General features: G+C 35.9%; 1 protein-coding gene across 4 annotated transcripts; it reads right to left on the reverse strand.

The window, feature by feature from the left end:
* Positions 1-27,709, reverse strand: LOC110836898 (uncharacterized). Of its 4 annotated transcripts, none has more exons than XM_022078611.2 (12): positions 27,690-27,709; positions 24,866-24,973; positions 22,823-22,965; positions 21,037-21,235; positions 19,353-19,589; positions 15,105-15,234; positions 13,775-13,983; positions 12,230-12,559; positions 9,661-10,220; positions 8,769-8,988; positions 7,825-8,020; positions 1-7,403 (listed from the first exon to the last, which is right to left on the reverse strand). In XM_022078611.2, the coding sequence occupies exons 2-12, from the start codon at positions 24,935-24,937 to the stop codon at positions 7,108-7,110; spliced, it is 2,592 nt and encodes an 863-aa protein (XP_021934303.1). In that variant the 5' UTR covers positions 24,938-24,973; positions 27,690-27,709; the 3' UTR covers positions 1-7,107. The 4 variants fall into 4 exon arrangements, with proteins under 4 accessions (XP_021934303.1, XP_021934300.1, XP_021934299.1 ...); XM_022078608.2 differs by lacking the exon at positions 27,690-27,709 and adding an exon at positions 26,042-26,200 and having other exon boundaries at positions 22,823-22,959; XM_022078607.2 differs by lacking the exon at positions 27,690-27,709 and adding an exon at positions 26,042-26,200.
* Positions 27,710-27,927: the final 218 nt, after the last annotated feature.

The raw sequence follows: 27,927 nt of genomic DNA on the forward strand, positions 1-27,927 counted from the left end.
TACTGGGTTTATCTTTATTTTTATATTCTCACACAGAAAGGACACTTTAAACCATTGCACAAAATGTAAGCAAAATCCTGCCTACCAATTTTTTTCACTTCTCAACCTTGCATTCATATACTATTATCTTATAATCCCTCAAATGAGTACCTAGTACATCAAAAATAACTTGTTTAATCATTTATCATTAATCCAAAACCCTAATTTTGAACCTTAAACCAAATAACACATCATTTGTATTATTTTTAAATGCAATATATATATGAATCTAACCACCAAAACTTTTCCCATATGAAAAGCTGATACACTGCAAGAAAAATAAGTTTTTACTTCATTAGAATAAAGATCCTGCACTGCAACCCAAAACTTTGGACTATGAGAAATAGACCTTGTTAGTGAGCAGTTCTTCAAAACAAATCATCTCCACTGAAACTCAGAATTCAAGAACACAGGCAAACTTAATAATTTTTCACACTGGTAACACAATACATTAAGTATGGAAATATCAGCCAAATCAGACACTACAAAACTACTTACACACTTAATAAAGAAACACAGAACGAAGTTTTCGTTTGTTTTGTTTGAGACAGTATTAAACAGGCAAAAAGCACTGGAATGCTTCTACAAAATAGTGGATTAATACAATATATTGTTCTTTTGTTTCTATTGACTTCTTTGACATTGCTCTCGGGAACTACATTTCCATAATGATGCTTCCATAGTGATTGGCTAAAAGCTAACAGTTTTTAGACAAGCTCCAAATGCATGTGAAGTAACACAACCCAATAATAATGCTCTACCCACATTGGCACTAAACAGTAATATTCTGAACAACACAAAAATTAAATACTGGCACTTTCAGTCAATTTGTTGTATAAGAATGGAAGTGACTTTTTTCGAAGCACTGGATGTAATACTGGTTCCTCTGACATCTTGTGTTTTATAATCCAACTGGGTACTTCAGTAATTTTTATTATTTACCTCACAGTAGTCTTTACCAAGGAAGTTGTAATATTCAAAAGTACACAGGCATATAATGAAAACAATTTCTATGCTTTGTCTCTTCTCATGTATTTGGGGCTTTTTATATTACAAATACACACTGTAAGGATGATTACTTGTACCACTAAGATACAGTGATACTATATCAAATATAAAATGACATCCTGTACTGTGTACATAGAAATAAAGAAAATAACATATGGTCACTTTCTCTCACTCACACACAAGGTAACCAACATTATTGTGTCTGCATAATAATACAACATGAATATCATTTATAAATTCCACAATACATGACCACTAGCAACCAATGTTTGGATAGGTACTGACACTCAATGCCTTTTACTTTCTTACAAAACACCCATACGACTGGTCCAAATACCCGTACATTACAATACATGCCCTCAATAAAATTTCTGAATTACTTATTTCAATCAAAACTTCTTATTAAATCATTTAGTACTAATTTCAGTAACTGTATTGTGATTCAATGCTTCTCAAGAATAATCAGAAGACCAAAGTCATTATGAAACGTATGTCACTCAATGTAGCTGTTAACTAATATACTGGTAAACTTAGTAATATAATCACACCTCTTATAATGTAGAAAAACTGAACCAAGGATATGTTTAAAAGGACAATAAGATAACACAAATTTGTTCTTTACCTGATATTCACATTGAGAATACAGCATCCATTAATTTGGGCCTCAATCTTTAAAACAAATGCTTTTATTATATATATAAATGACAAATTTGTTATGGTGCCAGTGGCCAAGAACATAATGGAAATACAGTAAATGCTTTTTTACATCAGATAGAATAATAAGCTCAGACAAACATTCTGGCATTCCTTTGCATGGGTTGTAAAACACTGGTTCAGACCTAAATTGCAAGGGAAGTTAAAGGTCTGTATTTTTTGATATGATGCAGGAAGGTTGTACCACTTGCTAAGAGCATCTTCACTCAAAGATGTCATAAGAAATGGTGTTATAAAATTATCTATAGTCTAAAATGTCTAATGACCAAAATATCAGTTATAAGAATCCAGAATGGAGTGATTCGATATGACTTTGTCAGGAGAATGAGAAACACTGCATCATTCTATGTGTTGGATTCTGAGAAAACACGTGAAAGAGCGTAATATTATTACAATTATTTCCACTATATCAGCATGACTGCAATTTCTTGTATAAATTTGATAATTACCTGAACATAATATAAAAAAGCTTTTTTTTTACACAATCCTGTGTCACTGTCCTGCGGCTTCAAATTTCAGACTTGACTGAAGAAAAAACTTTATTTCTCTCTATCCAGACAAAAAGCCTTATCTCTTTCCCCTTTAAATGAAGACCAAAATATTTTTCATTTTTGAATTTAAAAAAAAGTCTGCTCAATATGAACTTACAACACAATGCTTTCACTCCTTTCTCAGAAACCAGATCACTTTTATATGTTTCAACTAGTCACATTTTGTACTCTAACATATGCACTAAAATGGAGAGGAAACCTCAATAGTTTAATTAATATTTTAGTACTGTTTCAGAAATGCAAGGAGTTCCAAGTTAATATAAGCTCTTCAAATCCTGATATGTTCAGGATGCTGGTTTTCATTTAGTTAATAAATATTAAATAAATAAGACATATATAAATAAATATAGTGTAGTCATTTAAATAAAGTAATTTTGCAGCAGTATTGATCAACAGTATGCAAATGTACTAAAATTCATCTGCTGTACTATACTGCTATTGGTTTTACTATCAAGTTGAGGTTATGGTATATGCCTGTTTGTGTACAATACAAAATCCAACATAGCAATACATTTTTATGCACAAAATATGGCGAAACTAATGGTGTCAGATCACATAGCCAGATAAATGTTATTGCAAATCATTATTAATGTTTGTATGCATACAATATATATTTCCTATGAAAATTACTCATTCTTAATGCACTAAGAATGTTGTAAGTGACCAATAGCAAATACTGTAAACCTACATCAATTACAATTACGCAAAGACAGAAACATCCATTCGAATATTAGATGTCTAGCCAAGACAAAATTCTACTGCTATGCATTTCCAGCACAAAACAATGAGCACCTCATACTAATATGGTCCTGACCTGCCCCAAAATTGTCATGGCACTAAGCTAGGTTTCTTCACTACACTAAAATATTTTTGATCAATATCTGTGAATAATTCATTATTCGTCTAGAAATACAGTGTTATTATTATATCACCCACAATGAATATATTAAATCTACCACAGCCCATTTAATTAGTATTTCATATATAATCATATAAGTTATGAGATTGTGCGAGTGCAAATGGGAATATGTAATGTTATTACACTGAGGTCCTATTCGGTGTTATCCAAGACCCAAGAGGATGAATATTTTAAAGGATCTGGACAAGCGTATCAATAATATTGAATACCCAACACATACAATTGCACAATGACATGAATGAATTTCAACAGAACACATTGCATGTGTGTCTAGGAGAATAGAGGCACAACGACTTAGCCTAATGGCAGTTTTTACAAGAATAGGAAATCTACCAAAACATTCAGCAAGCCCCAAATAAACATTGGAGTACCTTGGCTAAAAAGTAACATCCAGGACAAAAAACCAACCCTTTCTCAATAATGTATCACAACCATTAAGTCATTGCAAATACATAATATGTTATACTGCCCCAGCCAGTTCATACTGCACCAATATTAAAGTTCAAAACATAATAATACACTGGTAACTGTAATAAACAATGGAAAAATAAGTAACTGCAGTTATACACATATAAGGTGTCAATATTAAAAATGTATACTGACAGTCCCAGAAATACAGAAATTCCAGTTAATTACTACATGAAACTAAATAAAATCTAGGCTTTGCCTTAATAACTTAAGTGAACTATAAAACAACTATTGCTGTAGCTACCTAGTAACTATATATAGGTAAGTGATGCTGAACCCTTCTTTCACTATCATGCAATATTACACATTGTGTGCTATGTAACGTTATGTGCAGTGTTATTGCAAACAGTAGCACTTCATGCAGAACACCGTATCTACTTTGGACATGGACAATTACTGACTACCCAGGAATGATCACAAAATTCCATTTCATTAAAATCTGAATTAAAAACCATCTAGTTTTCAAAACTGGGCTGGAAGCATTATAAATTTAGCATATAACCTCCTTGAGAAAATTATTTCAGTGACAGAAAATATTTCATAATATTAGTAGTCTAATTGAATAATTTTAAATATACATCAGCTCATTTAAAAATAGTTTAGAAAGGGACCAAGATGAATTCTGAATGAGAACCTTTGGTCATGGAAAAAAATTAAGTCCAGAAAAAATAATAAACAGATACCCATTTTACAAAACTTATAATCACTTTATGAATACAGGCAATTATTTACAAGTATGTTAATGAGCATCTAGTTACGACATAAACACAAATTCATTAAGAAACTGTAAATTCTCAGAAGTTTCAATCTGGTGGGAAAGATCTAGTCCCTGAGTACTAATGGTACAGGCAATCTCACACATACAAGCACCAGCAAATTACCACGGCTGCACATGAGAGAATTTACGTTACCATTGTTCCCAATATCACATATTAAAATGTACAAGTAAAAATGTGATCTCCTTAACAAATCACCTTTACCAGTATAGGAAGCAATGAAAAGTAGGGCAGTAATAAAAGAACCAGTAAAACTCACTGATAAACCAAGAGATTCAAGATAAATACCAAAAACAACACAACTAATGTTCTTTGAACCTAAAAATAATGTGTACCTGCCTGCCAATAACTGTGTGGCAAGGAAGTTCAAGAAATCTCCAAACTGGAAGCACTTATAAAACCTTACTTTAATACTACATAATAAATATGAGTCCTTTCCATGGCCAAAGGTTCTTACACTTTAGTATCATAATGTAGTATTAACAATTATATCTGTTATGGTCACTATACATGACATAATCCACAAAACAATTTCAATACTGGAATCAGTTTTTGTGCTGCTACTTCTCAACTGACCTCCATTTAGAATCATGTACTTACAATGGTGTAACCATATAATATCTAACAACAAGTTGCAAAGCTAAATTTTCTAACACTTTAACTTCAATACAGTAATGATATGGTGCAATAACTTTACAGCTATGCTGTCATGGAGCGTCACACTTACAAGTATAAAACACTGGTTATCATCATTTCACACTGAAGATTTGAAATAGGTTTTTAAAAGATATTTTTGAGTTATACAAGCAGACTCATCATGCAGTTCTCTATATAAAAAAAGTATCTTCAGTTAAACTATGTTCCTTTGAGAAGTTTGGTCTCTTCGAGTCATTATAGTTGATATCACATGCATTACAGTAGGATTGTCCTCTATAGTTTTGACAACTAGCACTGAATTACCTAAACACTCATAAGATTTAATTCCGCTTGTGTAAGAAGGAGACTAAAGATCTGCTATTCCAATCCTACATAAGTATTGGCTTGATAAATATATATATATCACAGTTTAGAATGTCAGCAATGCCAGAGAGAAAGCACCAAACCAATGGAAAGGTGAGGAGACACAAAACTTCCTTTTCCTTCCAACATAAATTACAGATATTTGCAAGTGCAGTTATTTTCAGTTATTTGTTTAAATAATAATATTGAGGTACGATACATCCTAATACAGTCAAATATGAAGGGAACATAATTTCTTCTACACAATGCACCATCCAATGAAACTGATGAAGCTTATTTACGAAGGGAGGCATTGACAAGACAAACACGTTTGAGCATACAACCAGAATGATTAAGTTACAACTTACAAAGTGCACCCAAAAATACATTCATGGTACACATATATCAGTGGCCCTTCAACAGTTACTAACTTTGATGCAAATATTTTAAAACAAGTTGAAGAAAACATTAATATAATGAATAAATATGAGAACATTCCTCTGTCTTCCACTGTTACCTTAATAATAAAAATTTTGTTTTGCAACAAAGAAGAATTAAGACAATAACTACAGTCAATCAGTCTTAGAAAAGATTCACTGCAGAAGGTAGTGATGACAAAAGTGCAATGATACAAGTTTTGAATGGCATCATCACATACAAATACATGTTTGTACAGAATTTTGTAGTACAAGTAATGTTTCCAAATTGTGTGAAATTGTGTAAAAAACTCGAAAATTCTAAGGAACGCTAAACACATCAAGCTAGCAGAATGCATCTTATTAATACAAAACACTGTAACTTGAAGAGAGCATTTGAAAGGACAAGTAAGCCGGAAAACCTGGCAAAACTTTGGCAATCAAAAGGCAATATGTTTCCATTGCAATTGACCCTTCCTTTGACAAGACCATATCTTACATACAACATATAAGCTTGACTCAAACTTCATTTATGAATGTAGGTCTTTTCAAAACCTGGTCTTTGAAACAATGAGCATGACTAGTCATTGAATACTGAGGCACAGGAAATCATTCTTTAAGAAAGAAGAGAAATATCTTATTCACACTTGTGTATGTACTAAAACCTTGCATCATACGAAAACTAGTAACAAAATTCTAGCCCCTTTCCTTAGGCAGTTCATATGTTAGCAAGTGGACTCTGCAGCCATGCTCTCTAGTCTACACTCGATAAATACATACATCTATCTAGCATCACTGAAACATTAATTATCATCAGAATATCTTCAATAACATCAAGAGTATTTAAAATTAAAATCAGTACAGGTAGCAAGAACATAGCATTCTGCACCAACAGAGCCTCAACTCAAACCATATTGCTCATATCTCTTTCACATCTACAGCAACAAGATGATCAAATAATCATTAACAAACTTTACTGCATAGAATGCTTCCCTTTTGTAACATCCACAGTAAAACATCAGACTATTAACTCTATGGGGGAACCTATTCCATTTCTTATAGGAATTCTCTACTAAAAACTAGCAAGTATGTACTGATATAAGTTAATAAACAGTTAAATAACTTAGGTAAAAAGTGGTAAAGAATAATGTCAATGCTTCTAAACAAATGCATCTGAGCTAGCTTCATAAGATTCTAGCCTCTGTCTTATAGTTCATTTACTTCCCAATAGCAGCAGCAGAAGCAGTTGTGGTGATGAGTGTGTTAGTGGTGGAATCAGAAGTAGTAACAGTAGCAGAACTACCAGCTGGAACAGCATTTGCTGTAGAAGATACAGCAGAGGTACCTTCCACCTTGACAACTTCATCTGCTATTCCTGTGGCCCTTGACTCCTTGTTCTCTGGTTCTTGTTCTTGCATCAGCAGTGTCACAACTAGGGCACACCACATGCCTGTTCGCGCTTTACGAGATCCTGCACTTAGTTCTTGAATACTAGCTGCTAGGGCCAGTATATCTGCATTAAAACATAACTATATTATACTATTAGATCACAGCTTGCCATATATTTTCATTCAGATAACTCTTACAAAATGTAAGCACTTCAACTGCAACTGAAATTAAATGGTCTGTGTTCTCTGAGGATGATATAGTGAATAAAATCATTTAACAGATTGAAACTGATGAATAGGAAATCCTGAGACTGTACTGTTTAGCTCAACTATAGGCCTACCTACTTGATGAGAGATCTGAGAGCTAGCCAAGAGAAATCACATGTTTTTACATGCCCAGTGAGTTCTAAAAGTGTGAGATGACATAATGATGAGATCAAATTTAAAATTATATTGTTTGGTTTAATTTGGGGACACGTATGATAATCAGGAAGTATATAACCTAGGTGCAGGCAAATATGTAAAGCACACAAGTAAACTACCCACCTTTGTCCTCTTGAATACGAGGAGTCTGAATCCCAGCCACAATACTATGATGTCGGTTGGTTGAATTGATAATTTCATCACGACGCCGAGCCTGCACTTTTTTTATGGAATCAAGCCATGCCTCCATGGACATATGAATCTGTGGATTGACAGCTTCACCACGGAGTCGCTCCATTTTGGCAATCAGTGTGATCACCTGTCAATAAGGAGAGAGTATCCTGGATTTCTCTCAAGTTATAATAAAATAAAAGCAGAAACTCTACATGATAAAGTTTTTGAAATTTAGTTGCACTTAGGTTTAGCTATGTACTAACAGGAACCCTTACAACAGTATGCATAATTTTTTGTTGTGCTACTCCATACAAAGAACTTTGGCAATAACGTTTCTTATAATACGAGTGCCATAGTTACATTTATAATAAATTATTACACTACAATTTTTTGTGAGAATAAGAAATGTTTCAGGAATGAATACTTCCTTTTATAAATTGTGCATGTATGTGTCTGCACATGTGTGTGTGGAGTACACACAAATGCACACACACACAAGGAGTCCCATGACATAAAGTCAATACTTCACCTACTTTCAGGGGAGGTCATTAAAAGTTGAAAACACAAAGTAATCATTCTATCTGTTCACAACACTGAAGGAGTTATGGACAAATGAAACTGAAGTTGTTGATGGAAATAATCAGAAAAATAAAGTTTAATGTGTACTGTTTTAGAATTTTTAATGCAGCAATAACTTGTTACAACAACAATACAAAGCAGATGTCACTTTCTTAGGCAAGTTCTAGTTCATTACAAAAGAGAAGCAGTTGCTCTACAAATCAATAAGAAATAACTGAATTATGGATATAAAGTATGCTTTAAAATACAGGTCCTCTAAATTTTCCATCACATTAAATGTTTATATACCAGTATCTCATATGTGAAGTACTTACCCTGGCATGTTCACGCAATTGGTCCACAATGAGGCGATCAACACGTGATGGATTGGGTGGGAGTCTAGGTACAGGAATGTTATTAGCAGATGAAACTTTCTTCCCTGGATTGTGCCTGGCAAGCTCAGCCTCTGTCTTTTTGCGTTCCTTCTCAAGATTCTTGAACTGATCATAACACTCTTCAAGGCGTAAGTGAAGTTCACTGGATGGTCCACTGCGCCTGCACCAATTTTATTATACATCAATTTGACAGATATTTCAAAGGTGGGGGGAAAAAAGGTTTGTTTCTATAAATACAAAAAGAAATAAATAAGAACAAAAGAATTCATCCACCTGCCTCTATCCATAATGGAAGTAACAGTAACAGTTACTTGTATTCCTCACCATGAAAGTAAACTTAATTAAATTTCTCATTGTTGAGCCTTCTACCTATTACTTCTATCCATACTTAACTTCCAATATCATAACCATCACAAATAAGACAAATTAATGTTAAAACTTTGTGTATGTCACATATAACACAACCAGAACCCCAAAATTACTCAGATCTCACACTGAGTTACAAGTTCCATTCACCAGCTGTCATCATTATTACCCTATCATTGAGTATAAAATGGAAATCTGGGTTTACAAATGCTTCCATGCAAAATGTGGATTTCTACCTTCAGAAATGAAACTGGATCTTTCAGGCAAGTTTATTTAACATTATATAATGTCTTATGTAAACCTAATTTGAACTCTAATTTTCAATTATCTGAAAAATATCTTATATGGAAAGTTTTGTTATTCCTACCAACCTCAGTAAACAGTAAGATATATTAAGAAACAGCATTCATCATCTTAAAACATTTTCCTTTAACTATTAAATAAATTTTACTGTCTTGTTACTTACCGAACAGACCTGAAGCCATACATGTGTGGTGAGAAATGAAATATTCCTGAAACATCGTAAAATGGCATCATATCGGATGATGATGGCGATGATGATGGAGGACCTGGTGGTAGATATCCTAGGCCTGCTCTGTTCGTCATCAACTCTGCATACAATTCTGTAGGATAGGGAGAACCATCCAAAGGTGGTGGAGGAATCAAATGGTGTAATGGAGGCAGAGAATTGGTACCAGGGGGACCATATGACATAGGAAGGCTTGGACGAAGATCTGCTGGCAGGAAGCTAGAGTTAGGTTCAAATGTTGGTGGACTACCAGAAATGAAGTTTGTGCTGCTGAAAACTGATCCACTATTACCACTGGAAAGTTGATTCAGCTGAGGAACTCCAGTCAAGCCCTGTAAAGTCTTTCCCCCCAATTCGTTGTTATTGTTATTGTTGTTATGGTTCTGAGAGTAAGTACTCCCTCCACTTCTATCCATACCACATGGTCCTCCAAATCTTATTCCACTGCCATAACCAAAATTTCCAGATTCTCTTTTGCTCAGACCAGAAGCAAAGGACTGAAATAAAGAAATATCCTTTTATAAGTAATAAACTGTGTCAATTATTTTCACAGATCACTGTTTCTCCAAAGGAGAATGCTATTTACACATGTGTTACCAGAGTTAAAATATATTTATAAGCTACAACAGATACATCAAGATTTTCATCATAAGGATCACAAGACATGTATAATTAAACTATAGCTAATATGACTAATTACATAATTATTTAATATAATAATCTGATCCATAATAACAGCTTTACATCACTCACTTTTTAACTCAAGAATATGAAACCTAGCTTAAAGAACTCTGTAAAAGCAAACCAGCATAAATCAGAATCAACTTTTGTTAATGTAATATTTGTATGTTTCTTAATGTACAGTAAAGAATGTCCTGTTCTCAATACTGTCTTATATTTATTCACCATGTGTGACAGAAAACATAATGAAGATGGTATGACATTAAACTGGATGCCCCAAGTTCTTAAACCCATAATCTCCTAAAGATCTTGCTTCTGTATTTCATCATCATCATCATGTAGCTTTCAAGGAGTTAGGCCATTTGTTGGCCTGTTCTGGTTTCACTTTTCCAAAAGCCTCTTCAGAGGTCTTCCCCGACTTCTTCTGTTTGGTACATAATTTCTTAAAATTTTGGGTATTTAATAATCTTATTAACAGTTCCTTCATGTCATTCCAGAATGAAAGGATAAAGGGAGGGGAGCTTGAAGGGCATGATGGGATGCCAATAACACAGTGTAATCTTGTTTTATAAAATAAGTAACCAACTATCAGAACATCAATTCGGGTAACTACAAAAAGAGTACGTAATAAATGACCTGCTATATATTATGGTTTCAATTTCAAGTATTTTAACAGAAAAAACTTTCAGCAATTATAAAATACGAGGCGCGTCCCAAAAGTAAGTTTCCCTGGGGCCGTTTACAGAAACAAAACACAATTTCATGGAAATATTTATTGCAACAGATACAGCAAGTGTCCAGCTATTTTTCAACATATTCGCCACCGGAATTGAGACATTTGTCATACCGTGGGACCAACTTTTAATACCTGTGTCGTAGAAGTCTGCCGCCTGGGATTGGAACCACTGTGTGACAACCATCTCCGCCTGTCTGTCATTCTCAAAATGCTGACGCTGACCGGACAGGAATTTCTTGAGGTGTAGGAAAAGATAGAAATCACTGGGAGCGAGGTCCGGGCTGTAGGGTGGATGATTAAACACCTCCCAGCTGAACTCCTGCAGGAGACTTGCTGTCCGTCGAGCCGTGTGCGGCCTAGCGTTATCGTGCAGGAAGACAATACCGGCACTAAGCATCGTTGCAGCTGTTGAAGATGGAGGTTCTTATTCCAGCTCCCGCCAACTGTGAAGTGCGGTCAGTGATAAAGTTTTTGAATGCACAGAGCATAGCGCCGATCGAAATTCATCGTCAGCTGTGCCGGGTCTATGGGCCTAACGTTATGAGCAAGCAGATGGTGCGTCGCTGGTGCAGACAATTTTCAGCGACGGGCCATTCAGAACAAGCGGCGCGGGATGCTTAGTGCCGGTATTGTCTTCCTGCACGATAACGCTAGGCCGCACACGGCTCGACGGACAGCAAGTCTCCTGCAGGAGTTCAGCTGGGAGGTGTTTAATCATCCACCCTACAGCCTGGACCTGGCTCCCAGTGATTTCCATCTTTTCCTACACCTCAAGAAATTCCTGTCCGGTCAGCGTCAGCGTTTTGAGAATGATAGAGAGGCGGAGATGGTTGTCACACAGTGGTTCCAATCCCAGGCGGCAGACTTCTACGACACAGGTATTCAAAAGTTGGTCCCACGGTATGACAAATGTCTCAATTCCGGTGGCGAATATGTTGAAAAATAGCTGGACACTTGCTGTATCTGTTGCAATAAATATTTCCATGAAATTGTGTTTTGTTTCTGTAAACGGCCCCAGGGAAACTTACTTTTGGGACGCGCCTCGTACCTAGAAATACTAATAAAAATTCTGAAATATAATTACTGTACCTGTTGGCTGTGGTTTGAAGATCGGTTGCTGATGTTTCGAGGAAAGCCAATGGGAGAGTAGACTGGAGGCGACTGCTGGGAATTAGAACATGAACCAGGACCTGAACATGAGGCTGGCACTATATTTGAACAGGATTCCTTGCTGCTTGACACACATGGCAGGTTAATTTTTTGTGCTGTTCCATTTATCTTCAAGAGGCAAAGCTGATGGTCAAGGCTGTTCAGACTTGCATCACACATTGTGCTGCTACTAGTCTGAGATACGTCATGCCTTGTCATCCCCACATAACCATTGGCCAACTGCAGAAGACTTGCAGGGAATGGGCAAGACTGAAATTCAAGATTAATTACAAAACTATATGTAGTACTCTCATCTATTTATATATCATACATAAAATGTGTCTAAAATGCAATGGCAGGGTTTCAAAGTAACATCACTTCATAACCACATGTGATAGAAAACATCTAGTAAAAGAGAAAATTTCATGATATCACTAGACAAACAGAAGTAATGTAAAAAGCAAGTGAAAAGATAACCAAGAGAAGGCACATTAGTAGCTGTGCCACTAGCCATGTTTCCTGCGCAGAAGACAGTGCAACTGTGTTGCAGCTGATTGACTTCTACATAATTTAGTCATATGACCTCTGCATGATGTTAACAATACGACAGAATAATTGGAAGATCTGTCTGTCCATGTTTCATCACCAAAACTAAAGAATAAATTTTGATGCAATCTAGTATTGGGGATTTATTCCAATTTTTTTAAAACTGGTCCAATATACCCCATGAAATACACTTGAAAACTAATTTTATAAAAGTCTTTAAAAATGTAACAAAAAAATTGGAAAGGTATAAAATATAGACCTCATTAACAACTGCAACCTTTAATGCTCAGTTGTAAAGTTTTTGAAATGGTGTATATTTAATAAAATCCAAGAAAAGTAATTAACAACCACCTTTACAATGAGACTTGTATGTTTCTCTCTTTAGCCTTTATTTCTACTACATGAACAAAGTACAAAATGGATAAAATACAGGAAATTAAAAATTTATCTGGAGCAAATGAATATGAAGACCACAGCAGAACACAGATCTTGAAAGCAAGAATCCAGAATATATTTTATGTGGAGTAAGAGTATTCCACTGGAGTATATGTTTATACTATTTTTTATTGTAAACATCATATTAATCTGATTATTATATAACATAAAATGTTTCTCTCAATGTTATAATCTATAAGATTAGATACCACAATATCAATTACACTTGCATGTCTTCTATTATTCACGAAAGTGATCATGTAATTATATATCACAGAATCGCAAGTCCAAATGTATTTATATATCCAATTATGTGCTTTTCTGAATAAGACTTGTATGATGTTCACAAAATGACTGCATATACGACTGATTGTGCATATTCATTTGTCTGTCCACATGCTTCAACATCAGATATGCTAAATTTATTTCGAGACAATGGAGATGAACCTCCTGGACAGCATGCCCATATAACCTTTAATATGTGGTTATTTTAATTTGACTCACCTTATTGGAATCTTTCTTGGGTAGGACAGGATTGATTCTGTCAAGAGCTGAAACTTGTGACTGATTTGGAGCAGAGTAACCACTCACATTATTAAGTGCCTCTGAACTAGAACTTGAGCTCAGACTCAGTTTGCTGGTAGTACTCAACATCTGAACATAGTTGTACATCTGCTGGTCATTTGGTAAACCCTGTCCATACAGTATAGGACCTGTGGGAAAAACCTAAATTCTGAACAGGAAAACAATCTGCACAAAGAATGACAAAATATTTACACAACTGCAAAAACAATTTTCTTTCAGTCTGGTACAAAATTAAAAGTAAAAATTACAGATAAAGTAAAATTTCATTTCCATTAACAAATATTCAAAATTTCACAGCTGCCAATAAACAAAAAATGAATCTCAACCCAACTCAGCCCAAACTGCTGACTGACAATGTCCAAGAGGGTGAACAGCAGGACTCTACCACAAATTATACAATCAATTTAAAATGCTCCTCAAAACAGACAAATTTGTAAACCTTCCCTTTATCTTTGATATCTGATAGTAACAGTGAAAATAAGCCTCTCTAACAATATCATAACAAATATGCTAAACATTTGGAGCATTCAGCTACTGGAAATTGTAAATCACAGTGAAAACACATAAATTAGTGTTTCAATAAACAAATTTAACTATGTACAAAAAATTGCATTTCTGACTTAATGTAAGCTAAACTAAAAGAGGCTGTAGTGAATATGAAGTTTGTTTTATTCTGTTGTGGCATTTGCTAAATCACGGCTGTGAGTTCATCATAAACACAGGCATCAAGTTTTTAAAACAAACAACTGATCTCCAAAATACTGTGCAAAATCATGTCAGATGTTGAAAGTATCCTAAGGCAATGAGGAAATGTAAAAAAACACACATCTGAATGGTTAAGAGGTCAGAAGAATACAGAGAAGAAATAACATTATTAAAATATGGATGACAGAACTGTTGCTACCTGTAAAAATGGTGAGGCCACACCTTTAGGTGGATTCCAATGTACCTGTGAACAGAGCCCTCTCAGCAGAGTTCCACAACACATCACATCACATCACATTGCTGTTCAACCATTGCATTCTCCTTACCTCCACCTATACCCCAGACTAAAGGAATGTTTAAGAAGCTTAACAACATCAAACACAATACTATAGCAATACTCAAAGTGTCAAAGGAAAACTAATTTCTGTTATGACAACACTGCTGGTAGAAATATTAAAGACAACTCTGAAGGAATGTAATACTTCTGGAAACTTATGAGTCAGATCTCATAATTGTTTTAAAATTATACTGGTGTTAGTCATACCTTGAGCTGGCTGATGGGGGCCTGAACCTTGTGGAACTGAGCTAGATGAATAAAGAGACAGAGGCGAACCAGTCATGAAGTTGGAATCAGATGAAGGGTCCTTCACCATAGCAGAGGAAGAATTGAAACCCTGAAATACCAATAAAACATATATGGTGGCTGTGCAAACTTCAGGAACTCTTAGAATAATTTCTTAAAACTTTCTGTGGTGATATATCTTAAAATAATTAGGAATCTTGGCCACCCAGTCAGAGCTGTGAAGAGAAAAAAAAAATTGTACTGTGTAACAATGTGCCACTAAACAGTACAAAATTCCATCCAACAATACCCCTTTGCATGTCTTCTCATTCAATATCACACCAAGGAATGCATTCCTAAAATGAAAAATAGTAGTGTAACTATATTTAGCCACCGAGAAGAATGAAGTTATTTGAACTATTAATAACGCAAGGATTACAATTTCCAAGCAGTCTGATCTGACTAAAATCACTATGTAATATAAAGCTGCATCCCTTTACAAGATACTTCATACAGTAAATTGTTTTGCTTTTGTAATCATGCAGTGCACAAAAAGGGTACTCAATACAAAGAAAAATTACTGTAACCCTATTGCAGAGTCATTTATCCACCTTACTCACACACTCACTCACTCTATGGTGCAGGAAATTGTTTCAAAAGTAAATTGTATACCCGACTTGTCGAAGAATAGCCCACTTTCTTTATGGAACCAGAAGGGTCATAAGCGTGTTCACAAAAGCCTGGCACCAGACTCTATCCTGAGCTAGCTGCATCCAGTTTGCTCCATCAATTCCTATCTCCCTAAGGACCATATTAATGTTTTCCTCCCATCCATGCCTAGGTCTTCCCAGTGGTCTCCTTCCTTCAGGCCTCCCAACCAGTATCTTGTAAACACCCCTCCCCTCCCCCATGCGTGCCGCATGTCCCACCCTCCTCATTCTCCTCGACTTAATCACCTTAACAATGTCAGGTGAGAAGTACAGGCTGTGAAGTTTATCATTATATAATTTTCTCCCTTATCCATCTTCCCTTTTAGGTCCAAATATCCTCCTCCTTCTCCTCAACACTGTTCTCTAAGACCTTAAATCTATGTTCCTTCCTCAAAGTCAGAGACCAAGTTTTGCACCCATACAGAACAACTGGAAAAATTACACTTTTAAACTTTAGATTTTTTGATACAAAATGGGAGGACAAAAGATTTTGAACTGAATGATAAACAGCATTCACCGAATTTAATATTCTCTTGATTTCATCATGAATGTCAATCTGACTTGTTAATGTCGTCTCCAAGTACTTCAATTGTCACATTTTTGACTAATTACATTCTGATTCTGTCCTGAATTCTGATGCCGAGACATGATCATATACTTCGTCTTCTCTTCATTTATTTCTGGACCAACATCCCTCAAAGCCCTTAAGAGTGTTTGTGTGTTCACTTTAATAGAATTTATATTATCACTCAACAGATTGATATAAACAGAATAGACCAAAAGTTGATGTGTCCCATTCACTTCCAAACTACCCTGACTTTCATGAACTTTCCTAATGGCACAATCTAAGGCAAAACTGCAGTACAGTCAAACCTCAGTTCATGAACGCCTCGGATCATGAACAATTCAGTTTACGAACACAAAGCTTCTCGGATGACGTACTGTGTCTTGAGTTACGAACACGCAAGCCGTCAACATCGTGGAGCGATAAGCTGGGAGTATCAGCATCGGCAGTATTCGTAGAAGAATGATCCAGCATGGGGCCAAAGAAAGACAATGATAGCAGCAAAGTGAAAAGAAAAAATACCAATATCATGATAGATGTTAAGAAAGAAATCATAGCCAAACATGAAAATGGTGTTCGTGTCTCTGATCTTGCTACTCAGTTTGGGATGGCAAAATCAACGATCTGTACTATTCTTAAAAATAGAGAGACAATCAAGAAAGCCGATGTTGCAAGAGGAATGACAGTTATTACTAAACAAAGACCACGGACGATTGAAGAAGTGGAGAAATTGCTGCTAATTTGGATAAACGACAATATGTTAGCTGGCAACAGTGTTTCTGAGGGTATGATTTGTGAAAAAGCAAGGCGATTGCATGGTGACCTGGTAAAAAAATATCCTGGTACGAGTGGAGATACTGATGTTTTCAAAGCTAGCAGAGGATGGTTTGAGAAATTTAAGAAAAGAAGTGGCATACATAGTGTGGTTAGGCATGGGGAGGCTGTGAGTGTGAACCAAAAAGCTGCTGAGGAATTTGTGCAAGATTTTAGTGACTATGTAAAGGCTAATGGATTCATTCCCCAGCAAGTGTTTAACTGTGACAAAACCGGTCTGTTCTGGAAAAAAATGCCAAGGACATACATCACCCAAGAGGAGAAAGCATTACCGGGACACAAACCAATGAAGGACAGACTGACTCTTTTGCTATGTGGAAATGCAAGCGGGGACTTCAAGATCAAGCTATTACTCGTGTACCACTCGGAGAATCCGAGGGTGTTTAAGAAAAACAATGTGATAAAAAGTAAATTGCCAGTTATGTGGAGGGCTAATAGTAAGGCTTGGGTAACTAGGCAATGTTTTATTGAGTGGATTCATGAAGTCTTTGCCCCAAGTGTGAAGAAATACTTGCAAGAAAACAATTTGCCACTGAAGTGCCTTCTTGTGATGGATAATGCACCTGCTCACCCTCCTGGCTTGGCAGACGAGTTGATGGAGGAGTTAGATTTTATCACAGTGAAGTTCCTGCCTCCTAACACGACTCCTCTAATACAGCCCATGGATCAGCAGGTAAGAAGCTCTATACTAAGGCACTTTTTCAAAGATGTTTTGAGGCAACCTCTGACACAGAATTAACACTCAGAGACTTTTAGAAACACCATTTTAATATTCTTCATTGCTTAACTCTCGTTGACAAAACCTGGCAGCAAGTGACTTACAGGACCATGAATTCAGCCTGGAGGAAATTGTGGCCAGAATGTGTTGCAGGCAGAGACTTTGAGGGCTTTGACAATGAAGATTCTGCTGTTATCGATGATATTGTGTCTCTAGGCAAAAACATGGGCTTGGAAGTTAACAATGAAGATGTGGAGAAGTTACTAGAGGACCACAAAGATGAACTCAGCACGGAAGAACTGGAACAACTACAGAAGCAGCTACAAAAGGCGATTGTGAAGGAAATGTCTTCAGAGGAAGAGGAAGGAAGGGAGGATGTTCCTACTTCTTTGATCCGTGAAATTTGTGCAAAATGGGGTGAGGTGTAAAGTTTCGTGGAAGGATATCACCCCGATAAAGCAGTAGCAAGCCGCAGCATAAACATTTTCAATGATAATGCCATGTGTCACTTTAGAAACATTTTAAAACGTAGACAAAAACAAATCACACTGGACAACTTTTTAGTGAGACAGAGGCCCAGTGAGTCTGATGCAGAGTCGAGTGGTGCCAAGAGACAGAAAAAAGAAAAAGAATCCCCTTCCAAACAATAACATTTCACTTCCTCACCACCTTCCACTTACGCCATCAACTATCCTCCATACAGGTACGGTAAAACTAAATCAAGTTTTCGTCTATATTTGATCTGCTTAGTGTTGTGTTTATCTTTTTTGTGATAGATTTAATGGCTTACATTGATTTTGTGTTAAGAACTTGTGCACAAAGTAAAAGTAAAGTTTGTCCCACTATACGCCATGTAGGCGTTTGGGGTGAGTGGAGGTATAGCTCCTCTCTTCCTTGACCTCGGCACTAGATGGGGGTGAGTGGTCGGCATCACGCCCTGGCCGGCTTTTACCCCCGGGAAAGGACCCCGGTACCCATTGTAGAGGAGGCTGGGTGGGCCCCAGAGCCGGTCTGGACGCAGAGGCTAGAGGAAAAATCCTCTGCCCCGGTCGTCCAGCCCGTAGCTAGTCACTATACTGACTGAGCTATCCTGGCTCATACTTGTGCACAAAGTACTGTTGTAAAATTTTAAATAAGCAATCATCTGGGGTCCAGGAACGGATTAATCCATTTTACATTAATTCCTATGGGGAAAATAGTTTCGGTTTATGAACATTTCGGTTTACGAACGACCTTCAGGAATGAATTAAGTTCGTGGACCGAGGTTTGACTGTATTTGTGTTGCTACTGCTAACCCATATATACTATGCAGAAGGCAAATGCAAATTCTGATTATAATAGGAGAGATTCTAATATCCTAAAAGATGTACATAATAACTCAATGGCACAATTTCTTCACTTGCCTGTTGATTTGGTTGATACTGTTGCTGCTGAGCACACAACTGGAGCTGCTCAGAATATGGATCTGGTTGTAGGGGCCTTGTCTGAGGGTGAGGGGGTGGTAGTGCTTGCACTGACTGCCCTGAATCTTGACCTGAACCTGGACAATGTCCTTGCATTGCTGTCAAATTTAACACATCAAAATCGGCATGCTCTACTGACCCTAGGTTTAGGCATGGGTACTCTGAATTGGAGCTCAACTGAAACAGAAAAATTCATCTTCTTCAAACTTTCAAATGCCAGACAGTTAGTCTGTTGTGATAACTCTCTCTTCTTAGAAAATCAGAGTTTGTTACAATTCTATAACTGGACTCTTGAACTTTACCACTGATAGTGAAACGTTCAATATTGCATATCATGAAGTTTACTCACTTTTGCTTTCTGTAGTCTCATTATGACATTGTAAAAACTTGAAAGAATAATCATTTTAGTGAAAACTTGTATGACCTTCCAGCTGTTAAGCACAAGAAATTTCCAATCTCCAGGGTTGAATGAATTTAAAGTTGCGTTATAAAGGTGCATTTAATTTATAGATGGCATTCCTCTGCTACCTAGACATATGCAATGTGTTCTAAATTGACTGAAGATCAGCTACATGGCAGAACAGCAGCAGGAAGTTTAACAGTGCATTTAAAGGTGCACAATTTACAGGGTCTGTTACAATAATAGTTTTCCCAAAATAAGTTAGTTTTATGCAAATACTATATAAAAATACATGGATATTTAATGGAACCCAGAAACATTTACAGTTATTTCTCAGGTGAACAAATAGTGAGATACATTCAAAAACATATTTAGGTCTGTAAGTAATGTGCATTTTACAGCAAAGTGCATGACTGACTTGCACTGACATGTTTCTGTTTAATAATGTTAACATGCTGCATGAGACAATACTTACATAAAGTGTTTGCTAGTAGATCAGGATGACCTGATTTTAAAAACTAAAAAATGGGACACCTAACAATACCTATATATTTAAATGTTCATTCTCACACACCACAACTAAACTACTTAATAGCACATCACATACTAAAACACAAATATTATTCCAACTACAAGTGCAGTTTTACTCTCCAACAATAAAAGATGTCAGTAACCTGATTAGTGAGTAGTATTGCCAATAATTCCCTAAATGGAATTCAAATCATGATCTTAACAAAGATACCATGTACCATAATAATATAATATGGTGTAAAACACAAGCTTAGATTATATATAGCTTTATTTAGGTAGTTTTTGTGTCGACACTTTCATTTTAATGCTTCTGATGAGATAATGTCATTGTTTAAACTTATTTGTTACTCAACTCCCATACATTTAAATTGAATAATTTAATTGTGTCTGGTTGCAGGTGTTCTTTCACAGCTGACACAAAACGCTCTGTTATTGCTCATACTTCATTTGACAAATTAAAGCAATGGGAAGGAAAAGCTCCAGAGTGAGGTTAACACATGAAGTCAGCAGAGTCCCTAGTCAGGACAAATTCTCAGCTGTGTCATTGCAGTATAACTTCTATGAGATATAAATTCAGTCTGAGTTCATTCAAACAAAATCCTTTATATCAACAATTTAGTACAACAGTGAATGTGGTTACTTTAACCAAAAATATAATTAATTATGAATAACACTATAAAATTCATTACTCACAAAATCTTTCCCAATGTCAATTTGCGACTGCCCGAAGTCTGACATTTTTAGTCCATCAACTGGGCCCAAGCTGTCCACACCACTAAGATTAAGAGAAGTTACATTCACACCATTCTGATATTGCTCTGCCCATCGACTGTCCAACATACTGGAACCACTATACAGAGAGAAAATGTCGGATTCCCTCTGCGATGATCCCCTAAATTCAAAAAACAAAATAAAGTTTTGTGCTGAATATTAAAACTACAATGATATACAGAGGTCCCTTGGTTAATAATAATTCAATTCATTTATTCAAGTGCTTGACAACAGCCAAGCGATAACAACAATACAAACATAATAATAATAACTGGTTCCACAAGAAAGCCATCATTAATTGAAATTACTGTTAAGTGAATATAGAAATTATTCCACCTAGGAGTGCTCTGATTAGCCAATACTGTGGACCATGCAATATAAACACTTCATTAATCAAAAACTTATTGCTGATAGAAACAATGGGATCCTACAAGAGGCAGATCATTAATCAATGGCATCATACACTAAGGGACCACTGTACAGTATCCTACACTTGCATGTCAAAAAGAATATTGTGTTATTCTATCTGAAAACTGAACAATGCATATGGGACCTTATAGATTAGTTGTAGGTAATAAGTATCTCATCCTAAGAACCTGTGGGATACTAACAGGATTGGAAAGGTGTATGCTTCAGAAGACTTTAAAATTCCAAATGTTTTTTCCAGGCCGCAACATGAGCAGTGACATCATCAGGTTGTTTAACAAAGCTCAAATGTACTTACATCACTGGCACTCAAAATAAGGGCAAGTACAACATATGAAAGTGTTTCCAAGAGTACTACAGGAAGCACCCCTACGGTACCAATTACTGCATCTGCAGCAAATCCAAGAACAGCAACCAGATGATTTATCAAGCATTAAGCATTTAGTCAATAGTCCAACACAAGAAGGTGATCAAAACTTCATTTCAAGGATTCTTTCAATGATGAAGCTCATTTCACCCAACATATTACTTGTTAGAAAGACCACACATGGTCAAAGCAGAACCTTCATTCAGTAAGACAGGTACAAATTTTCAATAAATTTCTGGTGTGTTATTGTAAATTATTTAATACAGATTAATTTCATGCTACTAACACTGCTTACATATGCAGGTTATTAGACTGTTTGGTTAATGAGTTAACCACTGTCAAGGGAAATGTGGTTTCTTCATGGGGTTCCTTCACACCTTAGCAATGATGTAGCAAATCATTTCAGAATCACTGGTTAGGCCATAATGGTTCACTACAGTAACCAACTAGCTTACCAGACCCTAAGTCCTTGGATTTCTACCTGTGGGGCACATTAAAACAAAGTCTTATTGCACAAAACAAAAAAAAAAAAAAAAAAAAAGAGGAGCTGTGGCATTGTGTACATCATGCAGTAGGAGAAATGAAAACCATGCCAGAGTACTGCAAGACAAGTTACAAGTGCACCACACAAAAACTGAAATAATGGTGGCCATTTTCATCAATTGATGTTGTTATTTATGCCTACTCTACATTTCATAATAATGTTTTTGTTACAATTATAATTTTATTTACTCTTTCTTTACAATAAACTGCAAACTCTAAAAACATCTCATAACATGTTAATTAAAAACTTTAGGCCCCATATACATAATAGCTTTTCAGTAGTTTTCAGCACAAAATAACACTATACTTTTCAAAATGCACTTATGGGACACATGTATACAGGCTAAAACAAACATAACCTAATGTACATACCCTGGAAAATAGTCATTAGGCCCACTGCCAACTACAAAGGCATCATCATCCAATATCTTTGCCACAAGATCATCAACCATCGAATTATCCAAGTATGGAGCCCCATCTTGGCTCTGCAGATCTCTGTCTTGTACACCCTGAAACTTTTAAAATATGAATGATGAATGGACTGTAACAGGACTTAAATTCTCTTCACAGCTGAGTCATATGAGACTTTCCTGTAAGTAAAATTGGCACTACATGCATTGTACATGATTAGCACAAAATACTTCTGTTAAATCCTTGTAAGTAGGATTTGAGGTTATCATGGCAGTAAGTCTGAAGCTGCAAGCCTCATACAGCCAAGAAGTAAGCAACAGTTAACATGAACAAATAAGTACAGCAGATACATAATTAAATTACATGTGAAATGATGAAACATATTTATAGAGAACTTCCTTGTGGCAGAATGTTAAATAGCATAAAATTTTTTTTTAAGAATGACCTGAAGATGAACCATACAGTGGTTGACTGTCCACATCGAAAATTTAATTTAAACTCGATCAAACAGATGAATACATAATTAAGCTACTACTTTAAAGTTTCATACATATGTCTGTTACTGTAAGCAATAAACTATGAAGTGGTTCATTTTATTAGTCAACTTTATTTTATAAGATATGACAGACTTCTGATATGGACTGTGGTCTTCTGGGTCACAATGCTATATAGTCTTGTAGGGTGAAAACCACTTACAACAATGCATAATTCAAAACACAACAATACAAATCTTCAGTTCCCTAAAAATCTTAAATCTCAAAGGCTTCTGGTATCACCACAAACACGTCTTCTTCCATCTGTCAGTTTGTAAACCCTTCCCTATAGCTTCTGAACCAACTGATGATTTTTAGAAATTCTGTATGAACATCAAGCCAGTAAGAGACCACTCCACCTCTGTGTTCTTAAATTTGCCTCTATCAATAATACCAACATGGCTGCTATGGACATTTTGGAGGTGGGACCAGCACTTAATGTATGGTCCTGAAACTTAGTGCTACATCTTTGAAAAATATCAGCTTTTTATTTTTAAAGACTTGAACATGAACATCATAAGTGTATGATGCCTATATCTAGCATTCAGTTTCACAACAATAACCACAGAAGTAATCATGCCAGAACGGATGGATGGATCATAGGTTCTTTTTTTGACATTAAAACAATTTATAATTTGAATTGAACAGAGATGTATCCTTATAGTTCTAATAAATTAAAAGTTGTGATTTCATAAGTTATAACATAATTACGTTGCTAGACTAACAACCAAAAGTGACGCACAACAAAAATGGCAAAGAGGATATCTGAAAGGGCCTGAAATGTGTATGTCATTGCCTATTTTGTCAACCAAATTTAATAAACGTTTGTTGGTATACTGATGAAGAATTACATTATAAACTACACTGTAAGAAACAATATAAGATTACACACGGCATCATTATATAAAATTAAAATAATAAACATTAATGTGGTCCTGTAAGGCTACCAATGGATAGTGCTTTTCAAAACTTTTATCAGCCTAGATTTGTATTCATCTGTAGAATATTTATAAAACCTAATATTCTCTTCAAAAGCCACAGACCAGTACCAGATCTGCTATTCTGTAATTTCTGTATTCAGCACATAATTTTTAGTACAACATCCATGCCATAAATCATACCTGTCCTTCACATTATTATGATTACAAAATGGTGAAAGTATACTTTAATATTAACTACAGATGTACACATTTCTGAAACAACACCAACACTGAAAAAAATCACTAGCAATTATATATAATCACATAAAAAACACCACAAAGAATTGCCACATAGCCAACAGCAATTTCAATACATATTTCATACAATAGAATATTATCAAACGAGATACATGTTCTCTTTAATGGTGGAAATTTATCAGAGTCCAATCTGGAGATTTTTAGAACATTTACACCCAGCATTAACTTACCTACAATATTACGCAACCCTACATCTGCTTGAAACTACAACAGCTGCATAAACTTTTACTCACTTGAGGGAAGTCAGACAGGGTTCCATTAAGTGACCATGGTGACAAACTGTCTTGAACCAGATTTTTATCCATAATCCCTCCATGCACCACCTGCCCATCCTGTTCACACTGCAAAAAACAGTCTCATGGAAGACAACTGCAGAATCAGTTATGTCATAATTAATCAGAGAAAAGTACTGAAACTCACAGTAAGTAAAGTAAAGTTTGTCCCACTATACGCCATGTAGGCGTTTGGGGTGAGTGGAGGTATAGCTCCTCTCTTCCTTGACCTCGGCACTAGATGGGGGTGAGTGGTCAGAATCACGCCCCGGCCGGCTTTACCCCCCGGGAAATGACCCGGTACCCATTGTAGAGAAGGCTGGGTGGGCCCCAGAGCCGGTCTGGACGCAGAGGCTAGAGGAAAAATCCTCTGTCCCCATCGGGGATCGAACCCCGGTCGTCCAGCCCGTAGCTAGTCACTATACTGACTGAGCTACAGTACTTAATTCAAAATATCCATAATTTACTTTTACCGACACAGAACAAAAGTTAACACTAATGAAATGTCAATACATAAGGAAATCAAATGGATAAGTTCTTTGCAAAAGAGTTAAATAATTTCATAGCCATCGCTTGGCAAAGCCTATTGTTATAAAAACACCATGAAAAACATTAATTAAACAGACTTGTCGGTTATAACTGGTCAAATTGCATGAAGTATAACGTATGGTAACTTGACACAAATGGATAATAAAATTTTACAAACGCATATTTTTCATTCAATCAGTACACGCGTCTAATTTTGGTGGTAATCAATACCTGGCACATTTTAGCATATACTTATTCTGCAAAAAAATTATTTATACTGCTCTCTTCAACGTGTTTACCGTACGTGCCACCTCGCTGACAGCTGAGACCAAATAAGTAAACCGCCCACGTCACTTCTCAGTTTCCAGATCACAGATGCATTTCTCATTAAGGCACCGAATTACATCGTTATAAATATACAAGAGCAAAATTCGTTATTACAGATTAATTATTATACTTCACCACATTCATCACGTTACACAGAAAAGGGGTGCAGCAACTAGACTGAAGCACAGACGTCTAGACAGTCAAAAATCACATACTAAACCAACCCTATGTAGTTATCACAAAAACAGCAAGGTACAGAAAAATATAAACTTAGTAGTATACCTTTCGAATGGATATTTTGTTTGTTTCCAGTAAATTACTTAAGCCACGGATTTCAGACAAAGCCATTTAGAAACAACCTACATACTTCGTACTTTAACTTTTAACTTCTCTGGATCTCTGCTGCAGACTGAATGGGCTCTTCACATTGACGTGTTCACCCCCTTCTCAGGATTTATTAACAATTGTAATATGACAACATATTTAGAAATATATAAGGTACATTTCCATTAAAGGAACTAACGTAAACTCTTATTTGTATTTTTATCATTACTTAAATTAATAGGTCTTACATATCTAGCAAATCAAGTTTTCTAGTATAGGACAAATCCAACCAAGGGTTTCTTCTTGGGATTGGTTGGAATACCTTCGTTTCTGCAAGACTTCGAACTTTGGGCGGTTTATACGAAATTAGCGGCTTATTTCTAGGTATTGTAGACAACAGGCCTCTGACGTGAATCTTGTTATGGTTTCCCTAATTTAGGCAACCACTATCCCAGCGTTCTTTAAAGAACAGAACTGAATGTATTTACATGTGTCAGTCTCCAATAGTATAGTGTTCACACAGAACTTTCAAGAAAAAAGTCAGTTAATGGGCATACAGTTCAAACTATTAGCAGTAGGGTGCCTGCATTTGAAACACATCAACTTTCAGAGGTCAATAGTTCACAGTCAGTCATCATACCAAAATATTTCACATGATTGCCACACAGTGTCTTACATTTCCCTAAACAGTACTTTAATAAAAGATGCACACCTCCCAAAATAAAACCTTAGAATCAAATATTGAAAGGTTCTAGTAATGCTCCCATTGCTGTTATCTGCATAATCATATTGTTATTGTAGATGCTAAAATCCTTGCAAAAACAGGGAGGTTTCTTATTTACTTATTTGTAGTATACTTTGTCAGAAACTCACACTGTATTTACCATTCATCTATATTGCATTCTATTTCCCAGTGATTACGGGAAATTATTGTACAGTACATGCAAACATCTCTGCAATTTCAAATATCTATATAAAATCATATTTTTTGTAAACGCATATACAACAGCCATACTCCACTTAAATGTACTTATTAGTACCATAGCAGTTCTCACCCCCATCTAGTGCTGAGGTCAAGAAAGAGAGGAGCTATACCTTCACTCACCCCAAGTGCCTGTATGGCATGAAGCAGGATAAACTTTACTTTACTTTATTAGTTTATTACTAATAATTCTATAGCAAATGCAATGCAGGCTATGTAGACAAGATGTGTGGGTAAAAATAAACACTGAAATGGTAACCTCATCAAACCAGGTGTAGCTGATATTAAGTAACCAAGGGATAAACTGCAGTGGCTGAGGAAATGATAATGCACACATTTATACTAATACTAATAACAACAATAACAGCTCAACAGTTGCAGGAGCCAAATAGTCAGCACAAGATAGAATAAATACAACAGCAATAATAGTCTGGGTAGAAATTTGACAAAAGGGATCAGAAAGTAGAGAATTCAATAAAATCTTCTTGAGCAATCAGCCATGTCAATTGGTTACACAAACAGACCAGTGTTTCAGGAACCATCTCCATCCCCATCATCAGGGTTCTAATGTCATATACAAAATGCAAGACAGAAAATGAATAGAACAAAACAGACTTTACTTACATTCTAGATATCTTTCAGAGTATGAGCCAAGGATGTGGAACACATCACAATACACACCTGCAGTGCCATAGCAGTTCTGCACTGTTAGGGGCATATTTCAGAAGTTCTCTACAGGTGATCAACACACAGTGGACACAACAAAGCAAGAGAAATGACAGTTCACAACATACGAGGTACGATCGGAAAGTTTCAAGACTGTGTCAATAGAGGGCGAACCGGATGTAGTACGAGCTTCTGC

The sequence above is a fragment of the Zootermopsis nevadensis genome, unplaced genomic scaffold (assembly GCF_977971745.1).
Source record: "Zootermopsis nevadensis isolate Lab colony 2312 unplaced genomic scaffold, Znev_1.0 Znev_ptg000013l, whole genome shotgun sequence".
Lineage (NCBI taxonomy): Eukaryota > Metazoa > Arthropoda > Insecta > Blattodea > Termopsidae > Zootermopsis > Zootermopsis nevadensis.